The 27,614-nt window shown below is 67.7% G+C and overlaps 2 protein-coding genes across 2 annotated transcripts; both read right to left on the bottom strand.

Annotated features, from left to right (window-relative positions):
* Nucleotides 1-406: 406 nt before the first annotated feature.
* PANK4 (pantothenate kinase 4 (inactive)) lies at nucleotides 407-16,421 on the bottom strand. Its single transcript, XM_047084706.1, is given in 20 exon segments — nucleotides 407-855; nucleotides 1,352-1,420; nucleotides 1,515-1,615; nucleotides 1,921-2,025; nucleotides 2,392-2,441; nucleotides 2,516-2,571; nucleotides 3,452-3,603; nucleotides 4,236-4,323; nucleotides 4,572-4,684; nucleotides 5,266-5,421; nucleotides 7,456-7,556; nucleotides 8,153-8,234; nucleotides 8,758-8,939; nucleotides 9,041-9,194; nucleotides 9,557-9,649; nucleotides 9,851-10,034; nucleotides 10,520-10,734; nucleotides 12,308-12,390; nucleotides 16,297-16,393; nucleotides 16,395-16,421. Coding segments are annotated over 20 exon segments (2,322 nt in total). The 3' UTR covers nucleotides 407-641.
* Nucleotides 16,422-19,128: 2,707 nt separating this feature from the next.
* Nucleotides 19,129-19,926, bottom strand: HES5 (hes family bHLH transcription factor 5). The gene is made up of 3 exons (XM_047083058.1): nucleotides 19,873-19,926; nucleotides 19,620-19,785; nucleotides 19,129-19,409 (listed from the first exon to the last, which is right to left on the bottom strand). The coding sequence occupies exons 1-3, from the start codon at nucleotides 19,924-19,926 to the stop codon at nucleotides 19,129-19,131; spliced, it is 501 nt and encodes a 166-aa protein (XP_046939014.1).
* Nucleotides 19,927-27,614: the final 7,688 nt, after the last annotated feature.

The raw sequence follows: 27,614 nt of genomic DNA, 5'->3' as shown, positions 1-27,614 counted from the left end.
GTCCTCCCTGGATGCCAGTCGAGTTGGGAGCGCCGCCCGCCCTGTCCCCCTTGTGCCCAGTGGGGCTGGGGGCGCAGAGGGCAACCTTGTCTATACAGACACACCGGGGGGAGTCTCCTGGCCCCGGGCTGGGGTGGGGGTGGGCCACGGCCCACAGGCCACAGCCAGCCCAGGGGCTCGGGGAGTAACTGAAGGGAAGGGCCCGCTCTCGGCCGCCCCGGGGACGGGCTCTCAGGACCCCTGCCCGCACCCCTTCTCTGCAGCCACACAGCACAGGCAGGGGGCCGGGCCCGCTCTACACGTTCTATTTGGTGCGGACCCCGAGCCTCTGGTGACCTGTTGGAGACATGTGCATATATTTATATCTATACGTACATATGTATATATATATATATATAAAAGATTATTTAACAGTTAAATATATTCCAATACGAATGTCTCACTGGACAGAGTTGCGTCTCCCGCCACGGACGCGGCAGCATCGTAGGGACCCCGACGCCACACGCGCCCACGCTCCCACCCGGGCGCACCCGGCTCTCAGTCACAGGCGCGCGACATAAATATTCCGATCGGAACTCGGTCTCCCTGTTGTGGTCGAAGTACGTTCCCGACGAGCGGAGGAGGGTGGCGGGGCGGGCGCCTCACTCGGCCGGGACCTCGTACTTGAAGATAACGCTAAAGAGCCGGCCGCCCAGCCGCTCGGCCAGCCAGGAGTTCTTGATCACGGCCAGCTTGAGGCTCTCGCAGCGCAGGGCCGCGTAGTAGTTGGTGTGCACGGCGCGGCCCATGCCCTCGATCACCACCAGGTCTGCGCCTCGCTCCCGGACCAGCACGGCCAGCCCCTTGTCCAGGCGGCTTCGGGGAGGAGAGGGGCGGTGAGGCGGGGCGGCGGGCCCTCTGCCCCTGCACCAGAGCGGCCGCCGTGCCCTCCCCACAAGGGCATCCCCGCCCTCCGGGGCCTGTGGCGGGAAACTTGTGAGAACCGGGCCTGACAACACTTTTCTATGTGCGGCACTCCAAAGGCTCTAACTCCCCCTTCCTGCGTGGTTCACGACGGGCCCAGAACAGGGAGGAGGTCGATCCTCGAGCAACGTCCCTCCCCCGGGGCAGAAAGCAGCGAGGCGGAGGCCCAGGCGTCTAAGGGCACGGGGGGTGCCCGCGGCCCCAGCCGCGGGGCATCCGACCCACCAGCCCACGGCGCGGCCGGGCCGCGGACGGTCCCGAGCCCACCCTCCCGGGTCCCCGAGGGAAGAAGGCTGCCCAGACCGAGGGCTCCAGCCGCGCCGGTGACCCCTGCTGCCCGGCTCGCGCGCCGGGGGCCGGGGTGGGCGAGGGGGTGCCTCAGGGGTACCTGAGGTCCAGACACGGGGAGCTGGAGCCCGTCTGCATCAGCAGCAGCCTCTCCTCTCTGAGCGCCGAGCTGCGGAGCACAAGGGGTCGGCTGGCGCCCTGGGAAGCTCCCACCATGCCCCAGCTTCTCCGGGCAGGGCCCCCGGGGCGCCCGCCCTGCTTACCGGACGACGGGGTCCATGGCCGCGATGCGCTCAGCCACGATGAGGGACTCACAGTACGTCACGTCATTCAAGGCGGGTCCCGAGTTGCACGCCAGGATGACCTACGGCGGGACGCCCCGAGCTTCGTAGGGACCTTGGCCACCGCCCGGCACCGAGCCAGCCTCTGCTTGCCCGCCCACCCGGGGCTGCCGGCCGGGAGGCGCAGCCCCGGTGACCTCGCTGCTCGGTGGTCTCCAGGAGGGCCGGCTCCCGGTCGGGACACGGACGGCCCCGGAACGGGCAGACCCGAGGTCCGTGACAAGCCTCACCTGAACCTACCTGGCCCGCACAGAGGCCACGCCGACGCCAACCCCCACCGCGAGTGGAGGGCCCAGGGCAGGGGTCCCGACTCGGCCCAGACGCTCACCTCCGTCCCTCTAGAGAGAAGCTCCCTGACAAAGGGGAAGACTCCCAAAATGACGTCTATTCCACTGTTATCTGCGAAAATTAAGGCACATTTGTGAGGGGGCCCCTGTAAGACAAAACCAGGACGTTCAGTTGGGAACAGGCGCGTCCAAGCGTTCCAGACACCTCCGTACTCCACACTCCCCGAAGGCCGAGGCCGAGGGCTGCTGGGTCCCGCGGGCGCTGGGGTGCTGGGGGCAGGGCGCCCGTGCCTCTTCCAGGACTGCGGCCCCCGTGACCTGCGAGCCGAGGCCGGCCGACCCGACCAGTAGAGCCTGCGGGACTCAGGCTGGAGCAGGGGGCGGTTAGCTGAGACCCGCAGCTCGGCGGCTGGGGGAGCGGGCAGGGGCCCTCAGTGCACTGCCCCGGGGCAGCCCCGCGCCGTCTCCAGGGCCCCTCCCGCCTCCCAGGGCAGAGGTGGGGACAGCTGTACCTTCAGTCTCTGAAGCCACTTGCCGTAGGAGTCCACGAGCCACGGCCGCTCTGCGGGGCAGGGACACGGTCAGCCGCGCGCTCGTGGGCAGGCCCCCTCCCCCGCCCGGCCCCGGGCAGCCTACCTTGCAGCTTCGACTTGGCCTCCTCAAAGCCGAACTGGGGGTCAGATTCAAGGACGCTGTGTGGGGAAGAGAACGAAATCACAAAACACCCAAACCTCAGCTCTCGGCATCCACGGAGCCCCCGAGCGAAGCCCTTCCCAAACCCGTGAGCGTTGCCGTGACCGGAGCGGCGACGTTCCGCCGTCGGTTGTCGGCAGAGCGCACGGGCCCTGGGTCGGGGACCCGCTCGGCAACGTGAACGGCGGTGCCGGGGGGGCGGGGTGAGGTCCTGAGTCGGGGGCGACCTCGGGCAAGGCCCCGGGTCGGCGCCGGCTCCCAGCCCCGCCCAGCACACGCCTCGACGTGCCACCCAAAGGGAAGGACGGGGACAAGGGTGAGGGAAGAGGCGGTGACTCTTCTCAAAGTTGGAAAGGACGCCGTGGGTGCGACCAGCGAGAACCACGCAGAGGGGACAGCGGGCGGGAGACAGGGCGCCGGGCACAGGGCGAGGCGGGGGACGGGCGTGCCTGCTCCTTCGGGAGCCCCAGGAAATCACCCTGGAAGGCTGGGTTTTGACGGTGACCCCAGACCGAGAGCCCAGGGTGCTCTGGGGGCCGGGGCACGTGCCCCCACCCGAGTCTGCAGACTCCTTCACGAGGCACCTCTGTTTCTCACTTTCAAACGTCAACCGTTAACTCTGACTCTGGCGCACCAAGGGTCTGGACCTCTGCCTCAGGGCGCAAGCCCACGCCTGGTAGATGCCAGTGAGCTGGTCCCCGCGGCTGTGCTCGGGGGAGCACAGCCCACAGAACGGCCTGTCATTCCCGGGGCCACACGTGACCGGGTGAGGGGGTGGGGTGGGGGGGACAGGACGGGCAGTCGGGCCGTGGTCCTGGGCCCAAGCTGGACCGAGCAGGCAGGGGTGGGGCTGACGGGAGGCTGGAGGGCGGCACCTACTCAGAGACGGCTTTCGCTCCCCAGTCGAAGACGTTCCCCGCCAGCAAGCCTTTCACCAGGGCCAGCTGCCTCTCCTCCCAGCCCAAGGCGTCCAGACAGCGGATCACCCTCGGGAAACACTTCAGTGCGACCCCGTTTTCCTTCTGCTTGACCTGTGGGGACAGGCGGGCGGCTGGTCGGGAGCGACGGCGCGGCCCTGCCTCCCGCAGGCCTTCGGCGGACCGGGCAGAGGGAGGGCGCCCGGCTGGGGACGCCGCGGAGAGCGTCACCGGGAACGTCGCTGTGAACCGGCGCCGAGGGGTCGCGCGCTCAACGCGCCACCACGGGAGTTCACGCCAACCAAGCCGTTAGAAACTGCAGATTCAGAGCCGTGCAAGGTCACGGCGTGGCCCAGGGCAGGGCCGGGGAGGGCCGCGGTGGAAGACGTGGACCCCCACAGGCACCCGGCGCCCCGTCCCGAGACGCTCCACCCGAGGGCAGGGGGCGGGAAGCGGCGTGCGGCACGGGCCCGCGCACGCGGCCTTCTGGTCAGCGTGGCCCGTCTAGGCCGCCCGCCAAGCTCCGGCCGGCTTGTCGCCCGTGAGGGCACGACTGGTGTCCACGAACGCTCTGAGGCGGCGAGCTCCCGGGGCCGGAGAGGCGGGGCCTCCAAACCTCGGCTCTGACAGGTGTCGCCGCCCGCCTCCACCCCGCGCTCCTGGGGAACAGCCGGGCCACGCCCCTGTTCCCCGCTGGCCGTGTCCCCCTCGCGGGCGCCAGTCCTGCGCGGGGAGGCGGAACTCACTTTGGAGTAGGGGTCCGGGAAGTTGAACTCATTCAAACAGTGCTCCCTCGTGTCCAGAAGGCTGCGCACGGTCAGCGTCCCATAAGCACTGGGGATGGGGCGGGGGAAGGGCGGCTGAGCGGATCTGACGGCCACGCACGCTGCCCGAGAGCGTCCTCACGGGGGAACCGAGGCGGCCTGGCCCCGCTGGGCGGCCGAGCGGGCGGGCAGGGGGGCGTGCACCGCCGCACGTGTGGCCCCAGGAGCGGCCGTCGGGAGCCCCGGCCCTCGCGAGCGCTCGTTCCCAGGCCGGGCCCCCAACGCACCGCGAGGCGGCCCCGGGCAGGGGACACTCACAACGGCTGGTGTCGCAGCGTCTGCAGCTTGCGCCAGTATTTCTGCCGGAACTTCTCCGCCCGCTCGGCTGCGTCCACGGAGCCCGGCTGGCTGGCCACGGCGCGTTTCACCACCTGCGAGCACGGGGCGGTCAGCACGGGCACGCGCTGCCGCCGAGCCGTCTCCCGGGTGGCAACGGGGCCACCCGAGCTCCCGCCGTGCCAGGGGGATGGGTGGCTCGGGGGGCCGTCCCTGCAGGCTGAGGGGGTCTGGGGCAGGGCAGGACCCCTCCCTCTGAGGACCCCAGGGGCCCGAGGGGCTGTAGGAGGGACACGTGCTCCTGGGGGGCCCCGAAGGGCTCAAGTCACGACTCTTTGGAGCCCGGAGCCCGATCGCAGCTGTCCCCTGACCCCCGCGCGAACTGTTTGCGCTCTGGAGAGACGCGGTAGCTGGCACGGAGGCGGGGCGCGTTCATACGCCCTCACCGAGGACACGTCCCAGCTCGCCGACGATACACTAGGAGCCACGTTTTTACCTGGGAAACGTGATTCACCCCCTCAGGCTCACACACGCCTCCGGTGGCTTCCGGGAGACGCCCCCTCCTCCTTCACCACACCTGTCGCTTGCTCCATGGGCGCCCGGGGCCTCCGACGCCTACGAACTCCGAGCCGCCCGTCTCGACCCCAGGGGCGCCCGGCCCGCCCCGAGCCCTCACCCCGTCCAGGGCCTCCTCGAAGCAGGTGAGCCAGTACTTGCGGGCCAGGGCGTCGTCCGTGAGGTCGACCGTGTCGGGCACGTAGGAAGACGGGTCCAGAAGGAGTGGCAGGTTGGCCAGCGGCCTCTCCAGCCGGTCCATCTCCAGAAGGTCGAACTGGAAGGATGAGAGGCGGCGGACGCGTCAGCAGCCGCAAAGTTCTAGAAGACCGAGGCGCCTCCCGCCAGCCTGAGAACCAGCTCCTCGGCGAGAACGGAAGGGGCCCGGGGAGGAGACCGCTGCAGGTGCAAGCGGACAAGCCCCTTCTTCCCGTCCCCAGACCCCGCCCGTGGCCCCGCTCAGCCACGGCGCCCTCCATCTGGCCGGTGGCCTGAGCCACGCACCCCAGATCCCAAGTCTGCCCGGCCCCCTTCCTCCTTCCCTCCCCCGTGGAGTTTCCTGGGACCCCTGCGGCGGGGGCTCCCACACCAGCCTGAGCCCAACCTCACACACGACCCCCAGACACGCCGGCCGTATGCTACTTGCACGCGTTGTCCCACTCGCTGCCCCGCAGGCCCTGGACCCATAACTCCCCCGTATGGGGTCCACGGCAAGGCCACCGGGACCCCGTGGGGCAGGCGGTCCAGGCCCCACACTGGCTCCTTTGTCTCCGCAGCACGAGTCTGATGCCAGTTCCGCCGGCATCGCCGAGGGGGCCCTTTATGCCCAACATGCTACCTGTGGCCGCCAGCGACGAGCAGGCCAGTGCCCCAGCGGTTTCTGGAGGAGCGGTCACTCAGTCAGCCAGGGTTTTGGCTTACGTTGTCAAGACCGAAGCTGGTGCTCTCCCACACACGCGAGAACCCAGCACACGCCTAGCGGCCCTGTCCCCGCCTCTAGGGAGTGACCCACCACATCGCCGCACACCGGGACGCGGCTCTGGTCTGCCTTCGGCCCGGCAAGCCTGGGGGGTGACGGGCAGGCGGGCTCTGTGCCGGGGCTTCCGCACAGGAAGGGCCGCGACGTGGGGACTTTCAGGATGTCCCGAGTGATAAGTTCAGCGTGGAAACAGCTGGCATTTTCCACGCGAGGAAAGAAAGTGGACCGTCACCGACCTCGGGGCCTCGGCCCGGGCTCCGCGGGCCCTCCCGCTACCTGGACCCGGGAGCTCACGCCTCAGCCTGGCCTTGCGTAGCCTCCGCAAACCCAAAGCGATGACCTGGCCCCTCCGCGCTTCGGCCTCTCCCTCTGCGAATGGGGGTCTCTGTCCCCGCCTCGCAGGGCCACAGAGACCCAGCACAACAGGCATGCGAGGCGCCAAGCACGTGCCGCGTGGGGACGACCGGCATCCACATCAGGTCTGACGCGGGGATTTCGTGCTCGCTTATCCATTTGGTTTTACGATCCCTAAGGCGGGAATCCACATCGCCCCTCTACAAATCAAAGATGCAGAGACCCCTTGCGAGCCAGTCGCTGCTCCGACCAGGCCCGGGGTGTGGGAGCTTTCTCTCCGGGGAGGCTACGATTAGATCACACGCGTCCCCACGAGGCTTACGCTAACTAGTATGAGAATCTGCGTCCGTGACGGAAAACCAACTTTGCGTCCAAAAGGCCAGCAGCCTGGTCCTGATGGAGACATTCCGACTCGGGTGCCCAGACTAGTTGTCCGCACTCGTCCAGCTGGCTCTCCAACAGGGCGCCCGAGTTCTGGTAACTGCTCAGTGAGTTACCAGAGCGACATATGCCATCTGGGGGGTGTCCTCAATAAGCCTGCGATGTCCCCCAGGATGGGGCCGTGATGGTAGCGTCCTCTGTCTGGCTGACAACTGGTCACACAGGCCTCTCCAAGTGGGGACTGAGGGATGGGCAGGAAACCAGCAGGGACCGCAGACTCTGTCCTTTTCTACCGCTCGAAACCATCGGGCAGAGAACGCGGTCTAGAGAAGGGCCCGTGGGGGGTTCTGTGGCTCCGGGTTGTGAACGGTGCCACAATTCTGGGGAAACACACTCTGTATTCTGCCTGCAGACACGGGGGCTGGACTGCACAGTCTCAGAGGCTCCAGAGGGATGTTTGGAAAATGCTAAGAGGAGGAGGGAAGCAAGCCCCGCTGCCTGTCTTTCGTCCCAGAGTCTCGGCCTGCTCAGTGGCCGGTCTGCACCGGGAGAGGGTCTCTCGGAACCTGAGGACCCCACCAAGGACCCCATACTCACAGTGCCGCTCCTCACCCGCTGTGTTGGGCAGAGCTCCGGGGATGAGCTCATCAGCCCGGAGCTGCCGGCATAGTTTTCTCCCCAGCTGTACTGGTTAGGGTCTAGGGAGGGAGGGACCGGGTGTCACTCAGACCCCAGATGGCCCGACCACCATGGGAGGTCTCCACAGCACAGGTGGCCTGGGGTTTCGTGCTACGCTACCGTAGTCCCTCTCACTGGCACTGAAACCCCGTGAGATGATACCCGTACCCTTCGCGGCCTCTTAAAGCCGCCTGCCCCGCCCTGCCCCATCACATCCTGCAAGCGTCCTTGAAAAAGCACGGCCCGGCCGAAGAGACGCAGCTTGGCAGACAGCAAGGCGAGAGGCGGGCAGAGGAGGGCCACGTGCCCCTGGCCCCTGCTCGGAGCCCTTTTCACCCACCGAGACCCTCCCCCCCCAAACCCAGGGTCAATCACGTGGCACGTGAACCCACAGGTGTCGCCTCCCACCGACCCCTCGGAAGGGCGGCAGCAGAGGGAGGGCCGGCCCCTCAGGCTCGTGACTCCCAGGGATGGTGAAGCTGGTGGGCGGGGCCTCTCCCCGAAGGTTAGAGACCCACTCCCAGGGCCCCGGTGGCCTCTCACCCCCACCCCTCGCGGCACAGGCCCTGCCCCGCCCTGAAGCGAGCACGGGTCCCCCCACGGCTACTCCACTCACTGTCTTGCTCTGCTCCTTTGAGAAACGCTCCGATGGCTCCCAGGTAGCCTTCGTGTCTCAAGAACAGCGCCTGGACTTCCCCCTGCCGTGGCAAAACCCCTCCTGAGCTGACCTCCAAGTGACACCTGGGCGGCCCACACAGGCGGTCTCTGTACACGGTGGAGGTTTCCTGGACAGTCTGCGACGCACTTGTCAACAAAACCGCACTCGCTGTGGAACCTAGACGCTAGGCATTTGCGAGTAACTCCTTCCGCAAATTAACACCCACCCCGGTCACCCCACTCGAACGACACGCGTCTCAAAGCTCGTCTGCAGCCCGCGCACGGTGGAGACGGCCCCAGAGGCTCGCCGCTGGCATCACGCCCAGCCCAGGGAGGGCCGTGGCGCCCCAGGCGCGGGACGCGGGAACTGGCCAGAGGAAGGGAGGCAGGAGCCCAGGAGAAGCTGGCGGGGGCGCCCCACTTCTTGGCTGCCTGCCCCGGGCCCCCCCGGCCCCCGGGTTGGCTGGTTTTGAAGACGCCGAGGGGCCAAGCCGAGTACCCGGGAAGAGCGGAGCCCAGGGTGCCGGCACAGGGAGGGAAGGAGGGAGGGAGGGGGCCCCGCACCTTGGAGAAGAAGTTAATGCTGTAGGTGATGGTGCGCATGGTGACGGGGTGGCCCCGGATGAAGAAGCCGCCGAAGTACACCCTGTCCAAGCAGTGCAGCTTTGCGTACAGGCAGGCGAGCTGCCCGATGTCGTTGCTGATCATGTGCAGCAGGCTCTTGGCCATGTCCTCCTTGGAGAACTCTGGGAGGGCAGAGGCAGGGCGCCGCTGGGCGAGGCCGGGCCCGCGAGGGGGCCGCAGGCGCGGGGGGAGGGGGACGGCGGCGGGGGGGGGGGCGGCGCACCTTTGTCGGCAGTGGCCGACTTCCCGAAGCTACTGGCGATGAGGTCGCCGCTCAGCCCCAGGGTCTGGTGGGCACCCCCATACACGTCCTGCACCAGCATGTCCACACTCGTGTGCTGGCCCTTGGAGGCCAGATGCAGCAGCTCGTCAAACTTCTGGGGGGACAGGGCGGACGGAAGGGGGTGGGGTGCGGGAGCTGGCGGCGTCCCCACAGCCCAGGAACCAGCCCCGCGCCGAGGAGCCGGCGGTGGGCCGGGGTGGGGGTGCGGCGGGCAGGGCTCCACGGCCACCCACCCGGGAGGGGGGAAGCGGCGGGCGGGGGGGGGGGAGACTCTGGGCGCACAGGCTGCCTCCCGCAAGGACCAGGCACACGGCCAGGACCGGGCCGCGGAAGGAGCCGCTTCCGCAGCGACACCGGCCGCCTTGGGTCCCCTGGCCGCCGACCCTCTCCTGAGAAGGCGTGGGAAGCGGGACTCGACGCAGAGCCGGGAGCATCTTCCCGCGGCCGTCGGGATACCTTTGTTTTGGTGAGCAGAGCCCCGAGTCCCCAGAAGGTGCCACCTCCGATGGAGCTGCCGCCAACCCACTCGAACCTGTCCTCCGTCTCCACCTGTGGCGGCAGGGCAGGCGAGTTGCCGAGGGGGGCCGGCCACCGCCCACCGGTCCTGGGGACGCCCCAGACGCGGGGGGGGGGGGGGGGAGCGCCATCCTGCAGGCCGAGCCTGGGCCACCTCCCCACGGCAGCCCCCACTGACACTGCACCGGTGCTCCCTGCCCGGCCGTCACGCGTGGTCCGGGGAGCCCACCTCACCTTCACAATGGACACTCCAGAGCCGATGTTGACCAGAAGGTACGGGAAAATGTCGGGGTGATTGGTCTGGAATCGGAACTCGGGGTCGGAATCTTTCTGATACGCGAAGGCCTCGTGTGGGATGTTCCTCAGCACGAAGTTGCAGCCCTTTATCAAGCAGGTCATCACGTCCTCCTTGTCCACTCTGCAACGGAAGGAGCCCGGCCACTGAAAACAGCACGGGCCACAGAAGGCGCCTCTGCTGCAGCGCGGGGTCCCTCGTGGACGCGCCGCCCCCGGCCCGGCCGCGCTCAGCTTGCCACTCGGACGCACACGGCCCTCAGAAGCGCAACCGGCCCGGCCGCTCCGAAGGCACCTCCCTCCCCCCGCCCCGCAGCCACCGCGGCCACCGTCATGGCCTGAGCGGCCGGCCCTCTGCCGGCTCCGTGCGCAGGCGGCTAAGCCCGCGCGGACCTCTGCGCCAGCACGACAGGGAGCTGTGCCGCACAGCCCGGCCCCCTTCCTTCCTTGTGCCCCCTCGGCTCCCCCCCCAGCCCCCCCCGCCCCCCAGGGTCCGGCCGCCAGAACCCTCCCACCGGCCCGGCCCCGAGTCTAGTCCCAGCACAGGGTGGGGCGGGTGCGGTGGTTTCAGAGCCCGCCCCCGAGAACCGGCCGGCGGCCCCCACTTACTTCAGCCGCAGTTTTTCTTCAATGAGGTCCTTGAATTTGTACGCCCCGCCCCCGGTGGCCTGGATGACCTTGGTCTCAGTGTTGACGAGGTGGTCTTTGATGAAGTCCAGGCAAGCTTCTATGTAGGTGTTCTCGAACTTGACGAAGTGCAGCCGGGCAGTGACCTCCTCCTGGACTGAGATCTCGTAGGGCGGCTCGTGGTCCTGCTCTGTGTCCTGGGGATACAGGTTGGGGGTCTGTGTGTGCGTGCTGCCCTTGGCGGGAGGGGGAGGGGGAAGACACGGGGATGAGGCCCCGGGACCATGAGCAACGCAACCCTTAACGCTAAGTTCAGGCCCGAGGCAGCGCGAGGGCGGGGGCGGGGAAGGAGCCGGCTTCCCAGGCAACAGGAGCAGCCGGAAGTGCCTCCTGACGGGTCCTGGAAGGAGGGGGGGCCGAGCTGGGGGGCAGGGAGGGGTGTTGGAGGCAGGGAGGGGTGTCGGGTGCCTCCTGACGGGGTCCTGGACGGAGGGGGGCCGAGCTGGGGGGCAGGGAGGGGTGTCGGAGGCAGGGAGGGGTGTCGGGTGCCTCCTGACGGGGTCCTGGACGGAGGGGGGCCGAGCTGGGGGGCAGGGAGGGGTGTTGGAGGCAGGGAGGGGTGTCGGGTGCCTCCTGACGGGGTCCTGGACGGAGGGGGGCCGAGCTGGGGGGGCAGGGAGGGGTGTTGGAGGCAGGGAGGGGTGTTGGAGGCAGGGAGGGGTGTCAGGTGCCTCCTGATGGGGTCTGGACGGAGGGGGGCCGAGCTGGGGGGCAGGGAGGGGGTGTCGGAGGCAGGGAGGGGTGTCGGGTGCCTCCTGACGGGTCCTGGACGGAGGGGGGGGCTGACCTGGGGGGCAGGGAGGGGTGTTGGAGGCAGGGAGGGGTGTCGGAGGCAGGGAGGGGTGTCGGGTGCCTCCTGACGGGGTCCTGGACGGGGGGGGGCTGACCTGGGGGGCAGGGAAGGGTGTTGGGGGCAGGGAGGGGTGTCGGGTGCCTCCTGACGGGGTCCTGGATGGAGGGGGGAGCTGACCTGGGGGGCAGGGAGGGGTGTCGGAGGCAGGGAGGGGTGTCGGAGGCAGGGAGGGGTGTCGGGTGCCTCCTGACGGGGTCCTGGAAGGAGGGGGGGCCGAGCTGGGGGGCAGGGAGGGGTGTCGGGTGCCTCCTGACGGGGTCCTGGATGGAGGGGGGGCTGACCTGGGGGGCAGGGAAGGGTGTTGGAGGCAGGGCGGGTGTCGGGTGCCTCCTGACGGGGTCCTGGATGGGGGGGGGCTGAGCTGGGGGGCAGGGAGGGGTGTCGGAGGCAGGGAGGGGTGTCGGAGGCAGGGAGGGGTGTCGGGTGCCTCCTGACGGGGTCCTGGATGGAGGGGGGGGGCTGAGCTGAGGGTCAGGGAGGGGTGTCAGGTGCCTCCTGACGGGGTCCTGGACGGAGGGGGGCCGAGCTAGGGGGCAGGGAAGGGTGTCGGGGGTAGGGAGGGGTGTCGGGCGCCTCCTGATGGGGTCCTGGATGGAGGGGGGCTGAGCTGGGGGGCGGGGAGGGGTGTCGGGTGCCTCCTGACGGGGTTCTGGACGGAGGGGGGCCGGGCTGGGGGGCAGGGAGGGGTGTCGGGTGCCTCCTGACGGGGTCCTGGATGGAGGGGGGGCCGGGCTGGGGGGCAGGGAGGGGTGTCGGGCAAGGAGTCCCCCTGGAAGCTAGGCCGATGTGCACGAGCAGCAGAAGGAGGGCAGCCGGACAGTGACAGCGCCCGCCCAGGGCCCCCCCCGGAGGCTCACCCTGCCCGAGGACTCGAAGGAGCGCACTCTGGCAACCTTGTGCTGCACGGTGGAGTAGTAGGCCAGCTTGGTGAGCGACCCCCCCTGCAGGGAGACACGGGGCAGCAGTCAGGAGCCGGCTCGTCGGTCCACGCGGCCTCCCCCGCCACACCAGCTCCCGTGCCTGCCGTCACTTGGTGCGAAAACCCTGCGGGCCACCGACCGGAGGAAGGGAAGGAACCGTGGGGCCCAAGCACTCGGCCGTCTTTCAAACCGGGCCTGAGACTGCCCGCTTCCCCTGCGCACCAAGTCCTCGAGGAGAAAGGAGAGCGTCCTGTTTCCGGGAGGCCCTGGAGATCACTAGTGGTTTCAAAAAGTTGTTTCAAACCCTGGTCTTGAAAATGACCCAAAGGACAAAGCTAAGAAGGGCACGGCTTTCGCCGACAAGTACGCTTGACTGTCCGTGGTAACACGGGTCGGGGCGGAACCACTACAAGGGTATTTTCCCAGAGTGCACCGGCAGAGGAGGGGGCTGTCTCACCGGGAACGTTCTAGCAGCCCACCCTCTCCAAGCTCGGGGCTGGGGGCCTCACGGGGGCAGCGGGGTCTCCTCCCCTCGGACCGGATCTCGTGAATACCACCAGGAAGCCCCAACACCAGGGAGCAGAAGAGGCCTTTATTTGCCTGAAACACGTTCAGGGCCAGTTAGAGAGACACCCGAGCAGTCACTTTCAAGGGTAAGCTCTGGGGAGTCAGAGGTGGCCTTGGGGAGGCGTCAGGTGGATTCCCGCAAGGCCCGTGATGGTGGTGGTGGGGGGGGGGGGCAGCAAAAGGCTTGTCGCCACAGCCACAGAACGGGTTCGTGTGGCCAGCGCAGCCGGCGGGACGCCCCGTGTGAGGACGAGGCTGGAGGCGATCTCTGAGAGTTGCTTTGTGATGCCGTCCCCAGGGAGCATGTGACAAGTCAGGAAACATCTGGAAAAGGCAGGTATCAGAGGGCCGCGACTCGTCCAGGTAACGGATCTCAATCTGAGAGCGGCCGCCCGGAGCCTGCCAGGCAGCGTGGACAGGGCCTCCCAGGGTGCCCCGTGACCTGCCCTTGTCGGGCCACGGTCAGCACGCCCGCTCACAGGCTTCCTCTCGTTCCCAGACCGTGGGCTTTAAGAAGCAGGACTTGGTCTAAGCCTCCTTATCCCTCCTCCCTGCCCTCAATCCCCGCCTGGCCCCGAGCGGCTTTCACTCCGTGAATAAACACGATAAACCTTAAACAGGCGACGCAAAGGGAAGAAGATATATTTTGAGACTTGTCAAAAGTTACTGTGAACGAGACCCCGGATCACAGAAGGTCCAGTTTCAGATCGTGAGTTCTTTACGCGAGGTTTACATCACAGCCAAATACGAGGTGTTGGGGCCTGCTGGGGCTCCGGTGGGGGCAAGTTGTTCCCCCACGCACCCCAGTGGGGCAATGCCCAGCAGCCAAGCCACGTCTCCGTGCCCCCCGTCCCCCCCAGGGGGACAGCGAGTGGAGACGTGCGGAGCGGAGCGTTCAGCCTGAACCAGAGGAGCTCACAGAGCAGGATGGCGGGTGCCCGGGGAGGGCAGGGGAGCCCGTCTGCTCGCAGGATCCCTTGGATGTAGTGACTGCCGGCCACAGGTCCTGGCATGTCACACCCGCTAAGTGCAGTGACCACGCTGGTGGGGGCACACAGTGGCGGACATCAAAGACGCTCCAGTCCAGCCCGCACCCCACTCCAGGGCCAACGGTACCCGGACTGACATCAGCCCGCCCGTGTCCCTCCACCAGCACCTGAGCCGGGACCCCCCACCCCCAGTTCATCCAGACCCGCAGGGCCACCCTCTCCTCCGCCTTCTTGGCCAGTCCTTCCACCGTGGGCACCGGGTCACTGCCCCCTCGCCCTTGCTCTTCACCCGAGGGACCCGTCTGCTGCCCTCAGCTTTAAGCATGTGTTCGTAGACAAAATGTCCCTGATGCTTTCGAAGCAGGGAATCTGCTTGGCTGACACGAGTGTCCGAGAGAGGAAGCAGCTTGCCAAGAACACGGAGCAGCTGAGCTCTCCTGAAGCAGAAGGCTTGGGTGAGGGAAGAGGAAATGGGAGAAGCCTGTTTTTAAAGCCAACTGCGGACAAGCACTTGCACTTGTGGGTTTCCGGGGTGAGGACCCACGTCCGAGCTGTGATCTCCCACCAGCCGCACAAACACGTGGTCTGTCCTTAAGAACAAACACAGGACTCAGACCCAGGGGGAGTCTTCAAAGAGGGGAAGGGAACACTGACACTGAAGATATCCCTTTGAGTGTCCTTCTGCCCAGGAACACGCCACCGGGGTTTGGCGCTGGAGGGCAGGCCACTGCAGGGCCCCTTGGAGCCACGGCACTCCTCTCTCGACTTCCTTCACCCTGTGGCTACGAGCTGACCCCTGGGAGCCGCAAAGAACATCTCCGGGTAACCCCGGGCGAGCCATTTTTCAGCTGCACTTTCAGGAACGTTAAGTGCCCAACCTGTTCCCAGGGCGCAGAACCCAGGTTTAAGTGCAGCCAAACAAAGTCGGAAACGTCAGGGCACACACCTGCCTGGGCCCCTGTCACATCAAGGCACGGGTAGGTCTCAGAAGACGGGCAGAGCAGGGCCTCCAAGCTTCCCACTGCCAGTCCAGCGTGCAGTCAGGCGCCAAGTTGAATCGGGTCCCCCGCTCATAATACGTCCTGCTGTACGCTGGGGTCCCCACCCCCCACCAGGCCTCCGGGCATCTCACACCTGCCGCCAGGTCAGTACCCCAAGGCACCGCCCCTCACAACCCCACTGGCCTGCAAGGCGAGCACTGAGGACACTGAGGGTCCAGCCCACTTTCCCACTCTCCCCGGAGGACACCCTCCCCCACCCAAGCCGGAGACACCTCAGTGACTCTCAGCAGCAGGGCAGAGGCAAGACCATCACAAGCAAATGGCTCCAAGAGGAAGGGCCGGGGCGGGACAGAAGCACGCCTGTCCCTTCTAGCATCACTGGCCAGCTTCAACAGGTCAGGCAGGGCCTGCCCCCGCTGCCCGGCTGCTTAGCCGCCTACACTCGGCTAGTGGCAGGCCCAAAGAAAAACCGAGGCCCCAGCCGAGAGCCAGCTGAGAAGGGAGCCGTGTGAGGCCACCATGCCTACTCCGGGCGCCTCGCCCAGTGAAGCTGCCCCCAGGAAACCTTCATCCCCTGCCGACGGGGCCAGAGCAGCCAAGTGCCGAGGCTTGACCAGATTCCAGGCCCCACCTGGCCGCTTACCAGCCGACCTCAAACAACTTAGTTCACCTATCTGACCTCAGCGTCCTCATCTACGAAAGGGGGTTGCTGGGAGGCGGCCGGCGCCAGCGTGGGATGAGGGTCTAGAACGGGCCTAGAGCAGGAAGGTCGGGTAGAGCCTGGGCGAGGTCCTGGGGTCACCCCTGCGGCCTGCACGGGGCAGGGAGGCTTCTGAAAGATGCCGGCAAGGGTCCCAAGGTCCACGTCCAGGTCCTCCCAAACTCCCGCCAAATGTCAGCGGTCCAGAAGCCGAGGGCGGCAGCGGGAGGAGGGCTTCGGGCTGGGCCCAGACGGGCAGCCCGCCGAGGGTTCCCGCGGCCCCAGGCCGGGCCGCTGCGCCCGCCCCTCGGCGCCGCCCCAGACGGCGGGCCCCAGATCGTTCTCGTGGCTCGGACAGGGCCCCGCCCGGCGGCCGACCCTACCCGGGTGGACTAACGAGGGGCCGCCCGGGCCGCCCCCTCTCCGCGCGGGACTACGAGGGCCGGCGTGCCCCGCTCCGGCCGCGCGGAGCCTGCCGGGAGCTGTAGTCCGGCTGCCGCGGCCAGCGTAGGCGCCGACGGCCCGCGGACTACAAGCCCGGCAGGCTGTGCGCGCCGGCGGCCGCGCCCCGCCCTTCGTCCTTGCCACCGCCCCCGGCCCGCCGGCTCCGCCGCCCGCGCCCACGCCCGCCGCGCGCCGCTCAGCTCCCGGCGCCCCGTCCGCGGCTACCTATGTCAATGGCGAAGCGCTTGGCGTTCTCCAGGTTGCGGAAGATCTCGTCGGGGGGCAGCGTGATGCTCGTGTCCAAGCTGTCCCCGCTGCTCCCCGCTGCCGCTCGCTCCACACTCCGCCATTTTGAATGTGCCCGGCCAGCCTCATCAGCCATGGAGATATATGCGCATATATTTGACTGCTAAACGCCTCCCGCGCATATATTATGCTAATGAGGCACCCGGGCCCGCCCCCCCCCCCCCCCCCCCCCCCCCCCCCAGCCCGCCTCTGTGGTCCCGGCAGCTGGAGGACCAGTGGCCTGCCCGCGCGCCGGGGTCCCCGCGGCCGTTGGCCCAACCACGAAACGTCTGGACTGTTGTCTTTGTTGTTCCCTCCCTCACCGAGCTGGCCAGATGCTGACCTCCAGTGCTCTGAGCTAGTGCAGAGAAGGCACCTGGGGCTTGCAGACCCCCAGAGAACTGCCTCTTTCAGTGAGTGCAGCTGTTCCCAGGGCGCATGTGACCCACCAGCCCGGGTCTCTAGGGACCAAGGACAGTTCCAAAAGCCACATGCAAAATGGGGGTGTCAGGGACCCTGCCTTCCAGGCGCCCCAGCCTGGGGTGGACGATGCACCTGCAGGTGGGGAAGACACTCACCCTGATGGTGAGATCTCCAGACAGTGCAGGGGAAAACGGGGCAGCCCGCCTGGAGGAGGCTGCCTTTGGGTAAAATGGGGAGTCTATGGGAGTTTGTAGGGGACCATCTGAAAAATATTCCTGAAGCTGGAGCATGGACACGAATGGTGGTGGGCAGGGCCAGTCCCTGGGAAGCTCCTGCTGGCCAGAAGACCCTTGAGGGATGAGACCTCAGAGGCGCCGGACGCTTCGGGAAAGAGCCCAGTGCTGGCAGTGGACAGACGGTCCCTAGGGCAGCTGACTCCCAGGTGACCCTGGGCCAGTTACTTCTTGTCTCTGGACCTCGGCCTCTGTCTGAGCGTGTTACCAGCTGCCTGGCAAGGCCTCCGGAGCACGGGCCCGTAGAGCAGCACAAACCCCACGCCCCCGGGGTGATCGGAAGGGGGGCCCTGTGCCTCGGGAACAGGCCGACTTGCCAGCATCGTCTAAGGGGTGGGTGTGCTGGGTGGAAGAGGGCAGGGGGTCTGCTCCTAGAGCACACAGGCCTCGAGCGCCGAGGACTCTGGGCCGGGGGAGGGGGGGCACTGTCGGCCTGACCAGGAGGCACAGCCCCCTCCCCGTGCATCGACGTGCCTGCCCCACATGCAGTAAGTGCGTGGGATGTAGCGCTGGGCCGGCCTGGAGGGGGCGCCTCAGATGTTCCTATCAGGCTGGACAGAAAGGGATTCCAGAGGGCAGAGGGGAGAGGCGAGCTCCAGAGGGAGGATGGCCCGGCCGGGCCCCCTCGCTCCGAAGAAACGGGAAGGCCTTTTGGTTCCGCTGCCCACGGGCGGACTTGTCCTTTGGGGAGCCAGGGCCCTCCTAGGTCCTTGCAGACTCAGTCAACACCTGGTGGTCCACCTGTTTCGGCCCTGGCGAGCGGGCGGCCTGCAGGGAGGGCCGGGCAGCCACCTGAGTGTGGGCTAGCCAAGCGGGTGCATCCAGGAGCTCACCCAGGGGCAGGGCCCGCTGGCCACGCAAGACGGCCAGGGGAGGCAAATGCCTCCTGTGCCTTTGGCCCCGCGAACCCCCTTTTGCTGCAGCAAGAGCCCCCCCCCCCCGCAGGCTGTAGTCGTCTCACCCCCCTCAGGTGAACAGAGCCGGAAGGTCCTGGAGCTGTCACTTCCCCCCCCCCCCACCTCCCACCTGCAGGGAGCTGCTGAGAAGCCCCGGGACAGAGAGCCCAGTCTCCCACTGCACTACTTCCTGCTCCGCACGGGGGTACGTGTTGTCTGGGCCTGTCTTCCTTCCAGCCTGCCTCTCCCCCGCTCGCCCGCCTCCTGGCCTCCCTCCCTCCTTCCTTCAGCCAGGACCAGCCCTTCTTTCCCTGTGCAGAAGGTCACCGGCAAAGACACCTCCCACCCATGCTGGAGTACCACGATAGCGTCTGTCCCCCTTCCCCCCGCGCAGACCCGCCCACCGCGTGGCTGCCAAGGACACATGTCAGGCACGAGAGACAGACCCCAGAGGGCTGCTTAGTCAGATTTTATTGGAAGTCTGCAGAGCAGTCCCGTGGGCTCCCACGTGACCGAGGGTTCAAATTCTGAGTACAGAGTCATGACCACACGCACTCGCCCACACAGAGGGATCCTTTGAGGATCATGGTGGAGACGCCCACCCTCCCCACAAAGCCCACTATGAGCCCCAACTAGACAACCACGTGCACGCAGGGGCCTTTCGGCCACAGCTCTGCATGGTCCTTCAGTGCCCATCCAGGCTGACGCTCTTTCCTATGAGGATACACCTTGAGTTCCGCCTTCACAAAAGGCAAATGTGCCCACGGCACGGCCCGCCCGCCGGGCCCCCCGGCCCGGCAGCAGCAGGCCCTGAAGAAAGTCCTCTACACGTGGGGGCACCGGCTGACCGAGCCCCTGACGCCTACAAATATCATAGAACCCCGGGCAGCGGGGACTTCCCAGAAGTCACTTGCTGAAATGCAAACACAGAACAACCCCGTGGAGTCAGACACTTGTGCGAAGGCGGCCCCGACTGTCCTGAGTGACCAGGGCTCTGTGACCGCCTTCTCTCCAGAAGGACCCTCCTGCTGGCCCGCCAGCCTGGAGAGCGAGCCTTCCGGAGAAGGGGGCCTGTCCAAGCCCCAGGAGGGACAGACGAATGGCCAGAGGTGCAGGCTGGCCTCTGGTCCTCGGGGCGGCCACCCGCACGTCCTGCCGGGTCACCAGGGCCGCCAGAGGCCGCAGGTGGGCTGGCGCGCGGTCACTGCAGTGGCCTTGGCGGGAGTGAGCACGGGCGTGGGCGCGCTGCTGGTCGCCTTGGGTTCCTTAGCGGGCACGGCGGGCGCGGCTGGGGGACGCTGGAAATGGTGGAGCAGCTTCATCTGCGTGTCGCTGGCCGCATGCAGCGTCAGGAACTGCACGGCCTCCTGCAGGCACCAGGAGTAGCCCTCGCTGTAGTCCTGGTGCAGGCTTTTGGGGCCGGCGGCGGCGGCGGCGAAAGCTGCAGGGAGAGGCGCAGCGGTGATTGGGGCGGGCGCGGGGGCGCGGGGCCGGGGCCGGGTGGGCGCGTGGGCGCGGGGAGCGCCGGGGGGGCAGGGCGCGGGGCCGGGGCCGGGCGGGCGCGTGGGCGCGGGGAGCGCGGGGGCTCAGGGGGCGCAGGGCCGGGGCCGGGTGGGCGCGGGGGCGGCGGGGAGCGCGGCCAGCGGCTCACCTTTGCTGTGCTTTAGGTAGCTGACGGCCATCTCCAGGATGTCGGCCTTCTCCAGCTTGGAGTTGGGCTGGTGCCGCGCGAACTCCTGCTCCAGCAGCAGCTTAAGCTGCTCGATGCTGCTGTTGATGCGGTCGCGGCGCATCTTCTCCACCACTGGCTTGCGGAGCTGCGGGGGGGACACGGGCGTCAGCCGGCGGCCCAGGGCGCGGGGGCCGCGGAGGGCGCGGGGGCGCGGGGCGGGCGGCGCACTTACTCGGTTTTTCTCTTTGGGGCTGAGCAGCTCCACGGCCACGGTGCTGGGGGCCATGCCTGGCGCAGAGAGGCGGCTGGCGAGCGGGGAGTGGCGGGCGGCGGGCCGGCGGGCCCTATATAGGCGCGGCGGCGGGCAGGCGCCTGGGGCCCGGGCGCCGCGGCCGTTCCCACACTCGGCGGCCAATGGCCTCGCGGGCCGCACAAAGGCGCCGGCCCATTAGCGCACGCTAAATTGCCTGTGAATTGGCGCGGGCACAATGGGTGCTCCCCGAGGAGCAGGTGGGCCGCCGGCACAATGTCCGGGCTGTGGGAACGCGCTCGCCCTCATTAGCATCCCGGGGCCTGATGCTAGAAGCCCCGCGCCTCAATATGCTGCCTTTTCCCAGGCCTCGGGGATGGGGGGGGGGCAGGAAAGAGTAGTGCCCCTCCCCGGCCCCTCGCTCCCCTCTCCTTCCCCTCCCCGGTGGCTCCCCGCTGCCGCTGGCTGGCGGAGACTAGGTGGGGGAAAAGCTTTAGACCGAATTAGTGCCGGGCTTCCAGTGGTTTGGGCACCTCCTAGACAGGGACCTGCTGCCCCCCCAGGGCGGGTGGAACAGAGGAGCCTACACTTGCCCCGAACAGGCACCTCGGCCTTCCCCGGGGAACAGGTGGAGAGTGCAGGAGCGACCCGAGCTCTTAGGATCAGACCTACTGGCTGTCACCTGGGACTCGTGACTTCTCCAGAGCTAGAAAAAATTGGCTGCGGTGCTTCCCTGGCTCAGCTTCGGGTAGCTCCAGGGAACCGGAGTTCGTGAAATGCCCAGCTTGGAGCCCGACACCTGGGCAGTCCCCCCAGGAGCTGCTGCGCCCATCCTCGGGGGAGCAGCACGCCAGGCAGTAGCATCCGGGGTGCTCTGCACCGGCAGGTGCTTCTCGGGGCCGCCCCCGACCCCCATCTGGCGGGAAGTACCACCATGGCCGTCTGGGGAACACGGGAGGGCGCCCGGTTCCAGGTGCACAGACGTGCGGTCGCTGCGCCTGTGAGATTCGGGGGGAAGCTCTGTTGCGGGCCACCCTCTGCCCGTCCTGCCGGGCACTCGCAGGGTTTGCTTTGCTTGGGCACCTTGCCAGTGGGTGGGGAGGCAGGGTGCCAGGTGGCAGACATGAGGGTCAGAGCAGGGCAGGCCCGGGGCCCACGTGGACGCCGCGCAAGCTCAGACGGCGGCCCCGAGGGCGGCATGGGAAGACTGGTGATCCTGGTGTCTGGCCAGCCAAGCTGAGGGCCGGCAGCTGCTTTGGCGCCGCTCACCGGGACCGGGAATCCTGCAGGCGCTGAGGGGGGCGGAGGCACCGGGGCCTCCTCCTGGGGCAGGGCAGGACCCAGCCAGGTTCAAGAGGCAGGCAGGGCCTCTGCCCTGGGGGCCGGCAGCTGACATCAGGGCACGTTGGCCCGAGTTTGAATCCGGGAGCACGTCCAGGTGTGGCTGGGAATTGCGGGGCTTTCACAAGGGTCCGGTCAGATCTTTCCCCCTCCCGTGGGTCTTAGCAGTGACCCACGGCTACGACTGGCCCGTTTGGTGGGCCTGCTCCAGAAATCGCCCCTCCCCCCCGTCGCATACAAGGAGCCTTTGGTCTCCCGGCAATGGGCTCAGCCGGGAGGCATGCAGGGTAGTGTCACGATGGCCAGGGCAGGCTTGGCTCGGGGCCAGCTGAGGAGTGCCCCGTGGGCCAGCTGGTCACCCGCCGGGGTGGGTTAGGCTGGGGGAGCTCCCAGGGTGGGACCTTCAGGTGGCTTTGGAGGGCGAGGGTAGGCAGTCCCTACTCACCCCTCTGGCACCTGCTCCTTCCTCCTACCGGCACCTCTCTTTTTAAAAAAAATTTTTTTTTAACATTTTTATTTATTTTTGAGACAGAGAGAGACAGAGCATGAACGGGGGAGGGGCAGAGAGAGAGGGAGACACAGAATCGGAAGCAGGCTCCAGGCTCTGAGCCGTCAGCCCAGAGCCCGACGCGGGGCTCGAACTCACGGACCGTGAGATCGTGACCTGAGCCGAAGTCGGACGCTTAACCGACCGAGCCACCCAGGCGCCCCCCGGCACCTCTCTTAAAGAGGACACGGCCCCTGGGCTGGCGGTGGGAGGCGGTGACCCCGAGCGGGGGCTCCCGTCTGGGCAGATAGAACCCCGCCACGGTTATTGGGCTCCAGTTTGCCGCAAAAGGGCAGGGGGCACCGGGGCCAGCTGGGGACGGGCATGTCGAGGCCCTGTGCTCACCGCTCTGCTCCGTGGCCCGGGATGCTGACAGTGGCCAGTGGCTTTGACGTGGGCTGGCAGTGATGTTCAGTGGGGCCATTTTTGGAGCCAGAATGGGGCTCGTGCCGGACAGCCGGCATAGTCTGTCGTGCCCCTTGCCTGCTCATGGGCTCCGGGGGGCGGGGTGGGGAGGGACGGGATGCCTTCGTCACCTGTGTCCCCTTTGCCCACGTCCTACCAGCCGGGGACCCGGCACCAAGGAAGCGCTTCGCTGGGGCTGAGGGGACGCAGGGCCAGGAGCAAGCCCCAGGCCCACCCTGGCCCTGGCCACGGCCTCCACTCACGCCCACGTGTGCCCTGACTGCCTGGCTGCTAACGGGAGGCGGGGGGGGGGGGGGGGGCAGGACTCTGACCAGAAGTGAGGGCAGCGCTCCAGCCAAGCCCTCCTGCTCACTGCCTCACCCCTCCTCTGCTTCGGAGGGGGGCAGTTGGCCGGGGCTTGCGTCCTGCCGGCCCCCTTCCCCCTCCCCCAAGCCGGCTCTCGGTCCAGATGAGACACGTGCAGGAGACGTGGTCCAGCTTCTTCCCCCCCACCCCCACCCCGCCCCCGCCCCAGCTGCCCGCCCACCCGCAGTGGGCCAGGGTGGCCCGCCCGAGGTGAGGGTGGCGGCTGGGCCGTGGCGGGCCCGAGGGGGCTGCCTCCTTCTTCCCTCCTCCCCCCGACCTGGAGCGGCTTTGGTCCATTTTTCAGTGGTGGGAAATATGAAATGAACAGTGTTAAATCCCAGCCAGGCCGGATGAGAGGCTCGCTCCCTCCCTGCGTGCGGGCCAGATGGCAGTTCTGTGGCCTCCGAGGCACACGCCCGGCCTTTGTGGGCCGTTTAACACTGTGAATGGGGCCAAAGTGTGGGAAACTCCTTGGGCTCCTGGCTCACACCATCGGAGGGGGGCTGGCCCGCCAGGCCTGGGGGAGGGGGCCGTGGAGGGGCGGGGTGGGGGAGGGCCGAGGCCGGGCTCCAGGCGGGCGGGTTCTGCCCAGAGGCATCCCAGAATGCAGGGGATGGCGGGATCCCCCGCCTGGGCTGCCCCCAGCAGCGGGGAGGGGAGTCCTCCCTCCGCCCAGGCTCAGAGTTTGTCCTGCGCCCCCCACCCCGGAGAGCCCCCGCGAGTCTGAGGGGTGGCGGGTTGGGGTGAGGCGAGGTGTCTTCCTGTGGATGTGCGGGGCTCCCCTAGCTGGACGTGATGATGCTAGGATTCGGGGATCCGGGATGGTAACCAACTCCTGAATGACTCCCACCCCCACGGCCCCTCCCAGGCTGACTGCAGAGCACATGGCACCACGGGGGGGGGGGCGGGTAGGGCTCCAGGGGCATCTGCTCTTAATGCCAGAGGACGGTCCGCGTGGTGGGTCCACGGCCGCAGAACCGGGCGCAGGCCCTGTGAGGGCTGGGCGCCACCCCCCCCACGCGCACGGCAGCAGGCGCTCGGGGAGCCGAGGGGTGGGAGCCGCCCCGGTGCCCACCGACGGAGGCGCGAATACGACGTGGTCCCTCCATGCCGGGGAGGATCATCCGGCCCTAAAGAGGGAGGAACACAGATGCCCTCGGGGGCACCGTGCTCCGTGACAGCGGCCCGTCCCCACAGGACAGACCCCGTGGGACTCCGGGGACGCGCAGTACACGCGGGGGTCAAATCCACAGGGAGAGTGGCGGGGTGGGCGCCAGTGTTTCATGGGGCGGAGCGTCCGTTTGGGAAGGTGGAAGGTTCTGGAAATGGGCGGCGGGGACGGCCGCGCAACTGTGTGAACCTCCGAACTCGATACCTCCGAACTTCACGCTTGGTGGTTAAGACGGTACGTTTCAGGTCAGGGGTATCTCACGAGATACACAGATCGTTTTCAAGAGGGCCGACTCCTTCCCTGCGAGGGCCCAGGGGGTCGCCCACACCCTCACGGGAGACGCGCCTTGGGGTGGCGCCCCGCTCCCTGCGGCGGCTCCGTGTCTACCGATCACCGATTACCGGCTGACTCCCGATGCCCGGAGGTCAGAGGTCGGGCGGGAGGTGTCCCTACACCCGGAGAGGCCCGCGCTGGACCCGGGAGCCCGCGCCTTCCTCATCGGCCAGGCCCGGCGCCAGACTGTGCGAGGACTCTGTGGCGGTCCGAAAGGCGTCCTGGCAGCTGCGAGTGAGGGCCCTGAGGCCGCCCTGTGGCTGCAGCCTGAGCCCACCCCCTCCTGGACGTGGCCCTCCTCCTTTGGCCCCGTCCGTCCGTCCGTCTGTCCGCACGGCCAGCTGGAAGCCAGCTTAGAAAGGGGCTGGAGGGCAGAGGACGGACCCCGGCGCCGGCCCTCCCTCTGGGACCCGTGTGCCACTCGGGCCGTCAGGTCAGTGCCTGGGTCGTGCCTGGACCGCAGGGGGGTGCACGCTCTGCCTTTGTTGCCGTGAAGGTGCAGAGTAGGAACTGTCGGCCGTGTGGCCCCAATCCCGTTGGGGGGCGCTCTGGGGGCAGTGGCCACCACCAGGCCAGGGGGAACCCCAGCCCCCTCTGCCCTAGCTCCCTGCACCCCCTGCCCCAGACCGGAGAATTGGATACAGAGGTGGGACCTCTTGCTCCTCCCTCCCCACTGGGGGCCGCCTACCCTCACGGGGGCACAGACACCTGGGCACGCTGGGCTGGTGGGTCCCGAGGCCTGGCCCCTACCTGGGGGTGGGTGGGGAGTGGGGAAACCTTTACCAGTAGGGGGTAACTCAGTGGGGTGTAGATCGGGCCCACCATGGACTTCCATCGAAGACGGGCCAACGGGATGCGTGCTTGACGTTGGCAGAGAAGTGGAGGGAAGCCCCCCAAATGCCAACAGTTTGGGGGCGTAAGTTTGGTTAGTTTTCATTATGTCTGTATTTTCCAGGTTCCCTCGAGCGAGCATCCACTGTTGCTGTTGTTTCTGAAGGGCCACATAGGCATTTAGGCTTGCCGTCTTTGGGGGTGCTGAGACACTGATGCTTTTCCGAAGAGCCGTGGACTTGGGGGGATGGAGGGGAAGACAAGGACGCCAAGGGAGGGCTTCCTAGAGGAGGAGATGGCTGAGGAGTGTTTGGAGGGATGGTCGGTGTGCTCCAGGCCAAGGGAGGGTGGGAACCGGGCTCGGGGGGCGGTTGAAGTGGGGACCAGAGTCTGCAAGTCTGGCCGGAGGAGGTACCCCTGCATGTGTGCCTGTGCGTGCTCCCACGTGTGTGCTCCCCGTGTGTGCTCACCCGTGTGTGTGCTCCCCTGTGTGTGTGTGCTCACCTATGTGTGCTCCCCATGTGAGGGCACCTGTGCCTGTGTGCCTGTGCGTGTGCCCTGGGCTCCGGGAATAAAGAGCCTGGCACTGGCTCCCTAGCCCCTCGGCCTGGCCCCCTCCCCTGGCGGGTCAGTGTGTGGACGCAGCTCGGGCGTCGCCCCTTCCTGGTCCTGTCCCGCTGCCCGGCTGTCAGAGGCCCCCAGATGGAAGATTGTCCCGGTTGGGCTGAGCACTGCTCTGTGCCACCTCGCGGGGCCTGGGGGGGGAGCGTGGGGGACAGGCCGCATCAGCAGCTCCTCTCCTGCACCGTCTGGGGGGTTAGTGCCCTGCCCTCTGTGACATGCCCATGGTGGCTCCGGCCCAGCTCCCACGGTGTCTGGGGTCCTCCCCAAAGATGGCCGTGCTGTGCATTCCAGTAGCCCCCAGACTAGGGTGCAACCAGACCCTGGAGATTGCTCTCTGAGCACCGCGGGCACTGGGTCGGGGGGTGCAGGGGCAAGTCCAGGCTGCGGGTCTGTGTTCTGTTGAACTCATGCTGGTCCTTTCTATGCCTCAGTTTACCTGTGTACAATGGGCTTCCCCTGCCGGACCAGCTGATGGAGGGCTGGTTCTAGGTTCCTGGAGATGACCAAGGGTGGCCAAGGGGGGGTGGGGCATTGCTGAGAAGAGAGTAGTGCCCACCCCACCCGGCCCCCTTGGCCCCTGACCCGGAAGGAGACCCCCTTGCTGGGGCTGACTGCTTGGGACTGCCTGTGATTCTCACCTGAACAGAGGCCAGTACACTGAGTCAGGGTCACCGAGTCAGGGGTTCACCTCTTTCTCCAGGGGGCCTGGGGCGGGCTGGTTCCCCACCTGGAGAGTAGGGGTGCTGACTGCAGCCTCTGTACCCGCCCCGTCTCGCCAATGATCGAGGGTAGGTGCCACCCAGCAACCTGACTGTGGGGTGGGCCGGGGGGTTCACGCTCTTAGGGGCTCCTGCCCTTCGTCGAGGGGGATCACACGTGGACAGTGGCCCCGTTAAGTTCCCAGGTCAGATTTGGGGACCCCAGCTTTTGCAGGCCAAACCAGACCCCCCGTTCCCAGACGGGATGTGCTCTAGTCACCATTGAGGGAGGGCACGGACCCCGGGCCCGACCGGCCCCGGCCTTCGGGGCCTCAGTTTCCCCAGTGTAAAGAGGGGCTAGGGTGGACGTGCAGGGGCGGGTGGTGTGGGAAAGTGCGGAGCCCTTGAGTCTCATGGGGGCCCCCTCTGGATTAGGGGCCTCTCCGGCCCACGTGCCCCCCCCACCCCCACCGCCGGGGGCAGGCCCAGGTCGCAGTCCCAAGCTGGTTAAAACCCTGCGGTGTCAGAGAGCAGCTCGCTCCCAACCTCTGAAAGGCAGACAAGCCTTTATTGCTCTATTATAACGCGGAGCCAGATGGCCTTTTGGGAGCTGCCCCCCCCTCCGCCGCCCCCCGTGGCCGCCCCCATTCATTCAGAGGCAGAGCCCAGCACTAATGCCGCGGGGGGCCCAGGCACGCTTCCGTGGCCGCCGCCGCAGTGTGGGAACCGCGGGCCAGCGCGAACCCATAGCCCCGCGCATCCAGGACCCGGGGGCGGGGGGAGCCCGGCCCCGGCCCCCAGCCCCCAGCCCCGGCTCTCGGAAGCCACGCTCCCGGAGGACCCTCCCAGGTGTCTCCCCGCTGGGCGACCGGAAGTAGGGCTCTTCACCCTCCGGAGCCTCAGTCTCCTCGGCTGTAGAACGGGGGTGCCGACGGGGCGGCCTGAGGTTTGGGGAGATAGAGCCTCGTCCGTGCCCGTGCCCTCCCAAGGGTGACAAAAACATCCAAGGGAGAAAAATATCTCGTGACGCATGAAAATGAGATGGAACTTCAATCTGAGGGCTTATGAGCACAATGTTCTGGGAGCTGGCCAGGCACACTCCTGCGCCGGGGCGGGGGGGGGGGGGCGGGGAGCTGCCTCCCTGACACAAGGCAGAGGTGAGCAGGGGGGCACACACCGCCCCACACCCTGTGTTGCACCTGCGCGGGATGGACGCTCCACCCTCGGTCTGTGAACTTCCGTCCTGGCTCCCGCCCCGGGGGGCGGCCCCACCCGCCCTTGGCATCTGGGGGCCCGTGTGGGACCCCGCTGAGGAGCGGCCACCTTGCCAGGGCCGAGCGTCATCACGCCCATTTGCACAGGCAGGCAAACTGAGGACCGGTTTGACCCCAAGGCCAAGCTGCCGGTT

Source organism: Lynx rufus, unplaced genomic scaffold (genome assembly GCF_022079265.1).
Source record: "Lynx rufus isolate CCGP_SWC_20201006 ecotype Redwood Valley unplaced genomic scaffold, mLynRuf1.p SCAF_2, whole genome shotgun sequence".
In the NCBI taxonomy this organism is placed as follows: Eukaryota; Metazoa; Chordata; class Mammalia; order Carnivora; family Felidae; genus Lynx; species Lynx rufus.
This window is presented reverse-complemented; position numbering and strand designations above follow the sequence as displayed.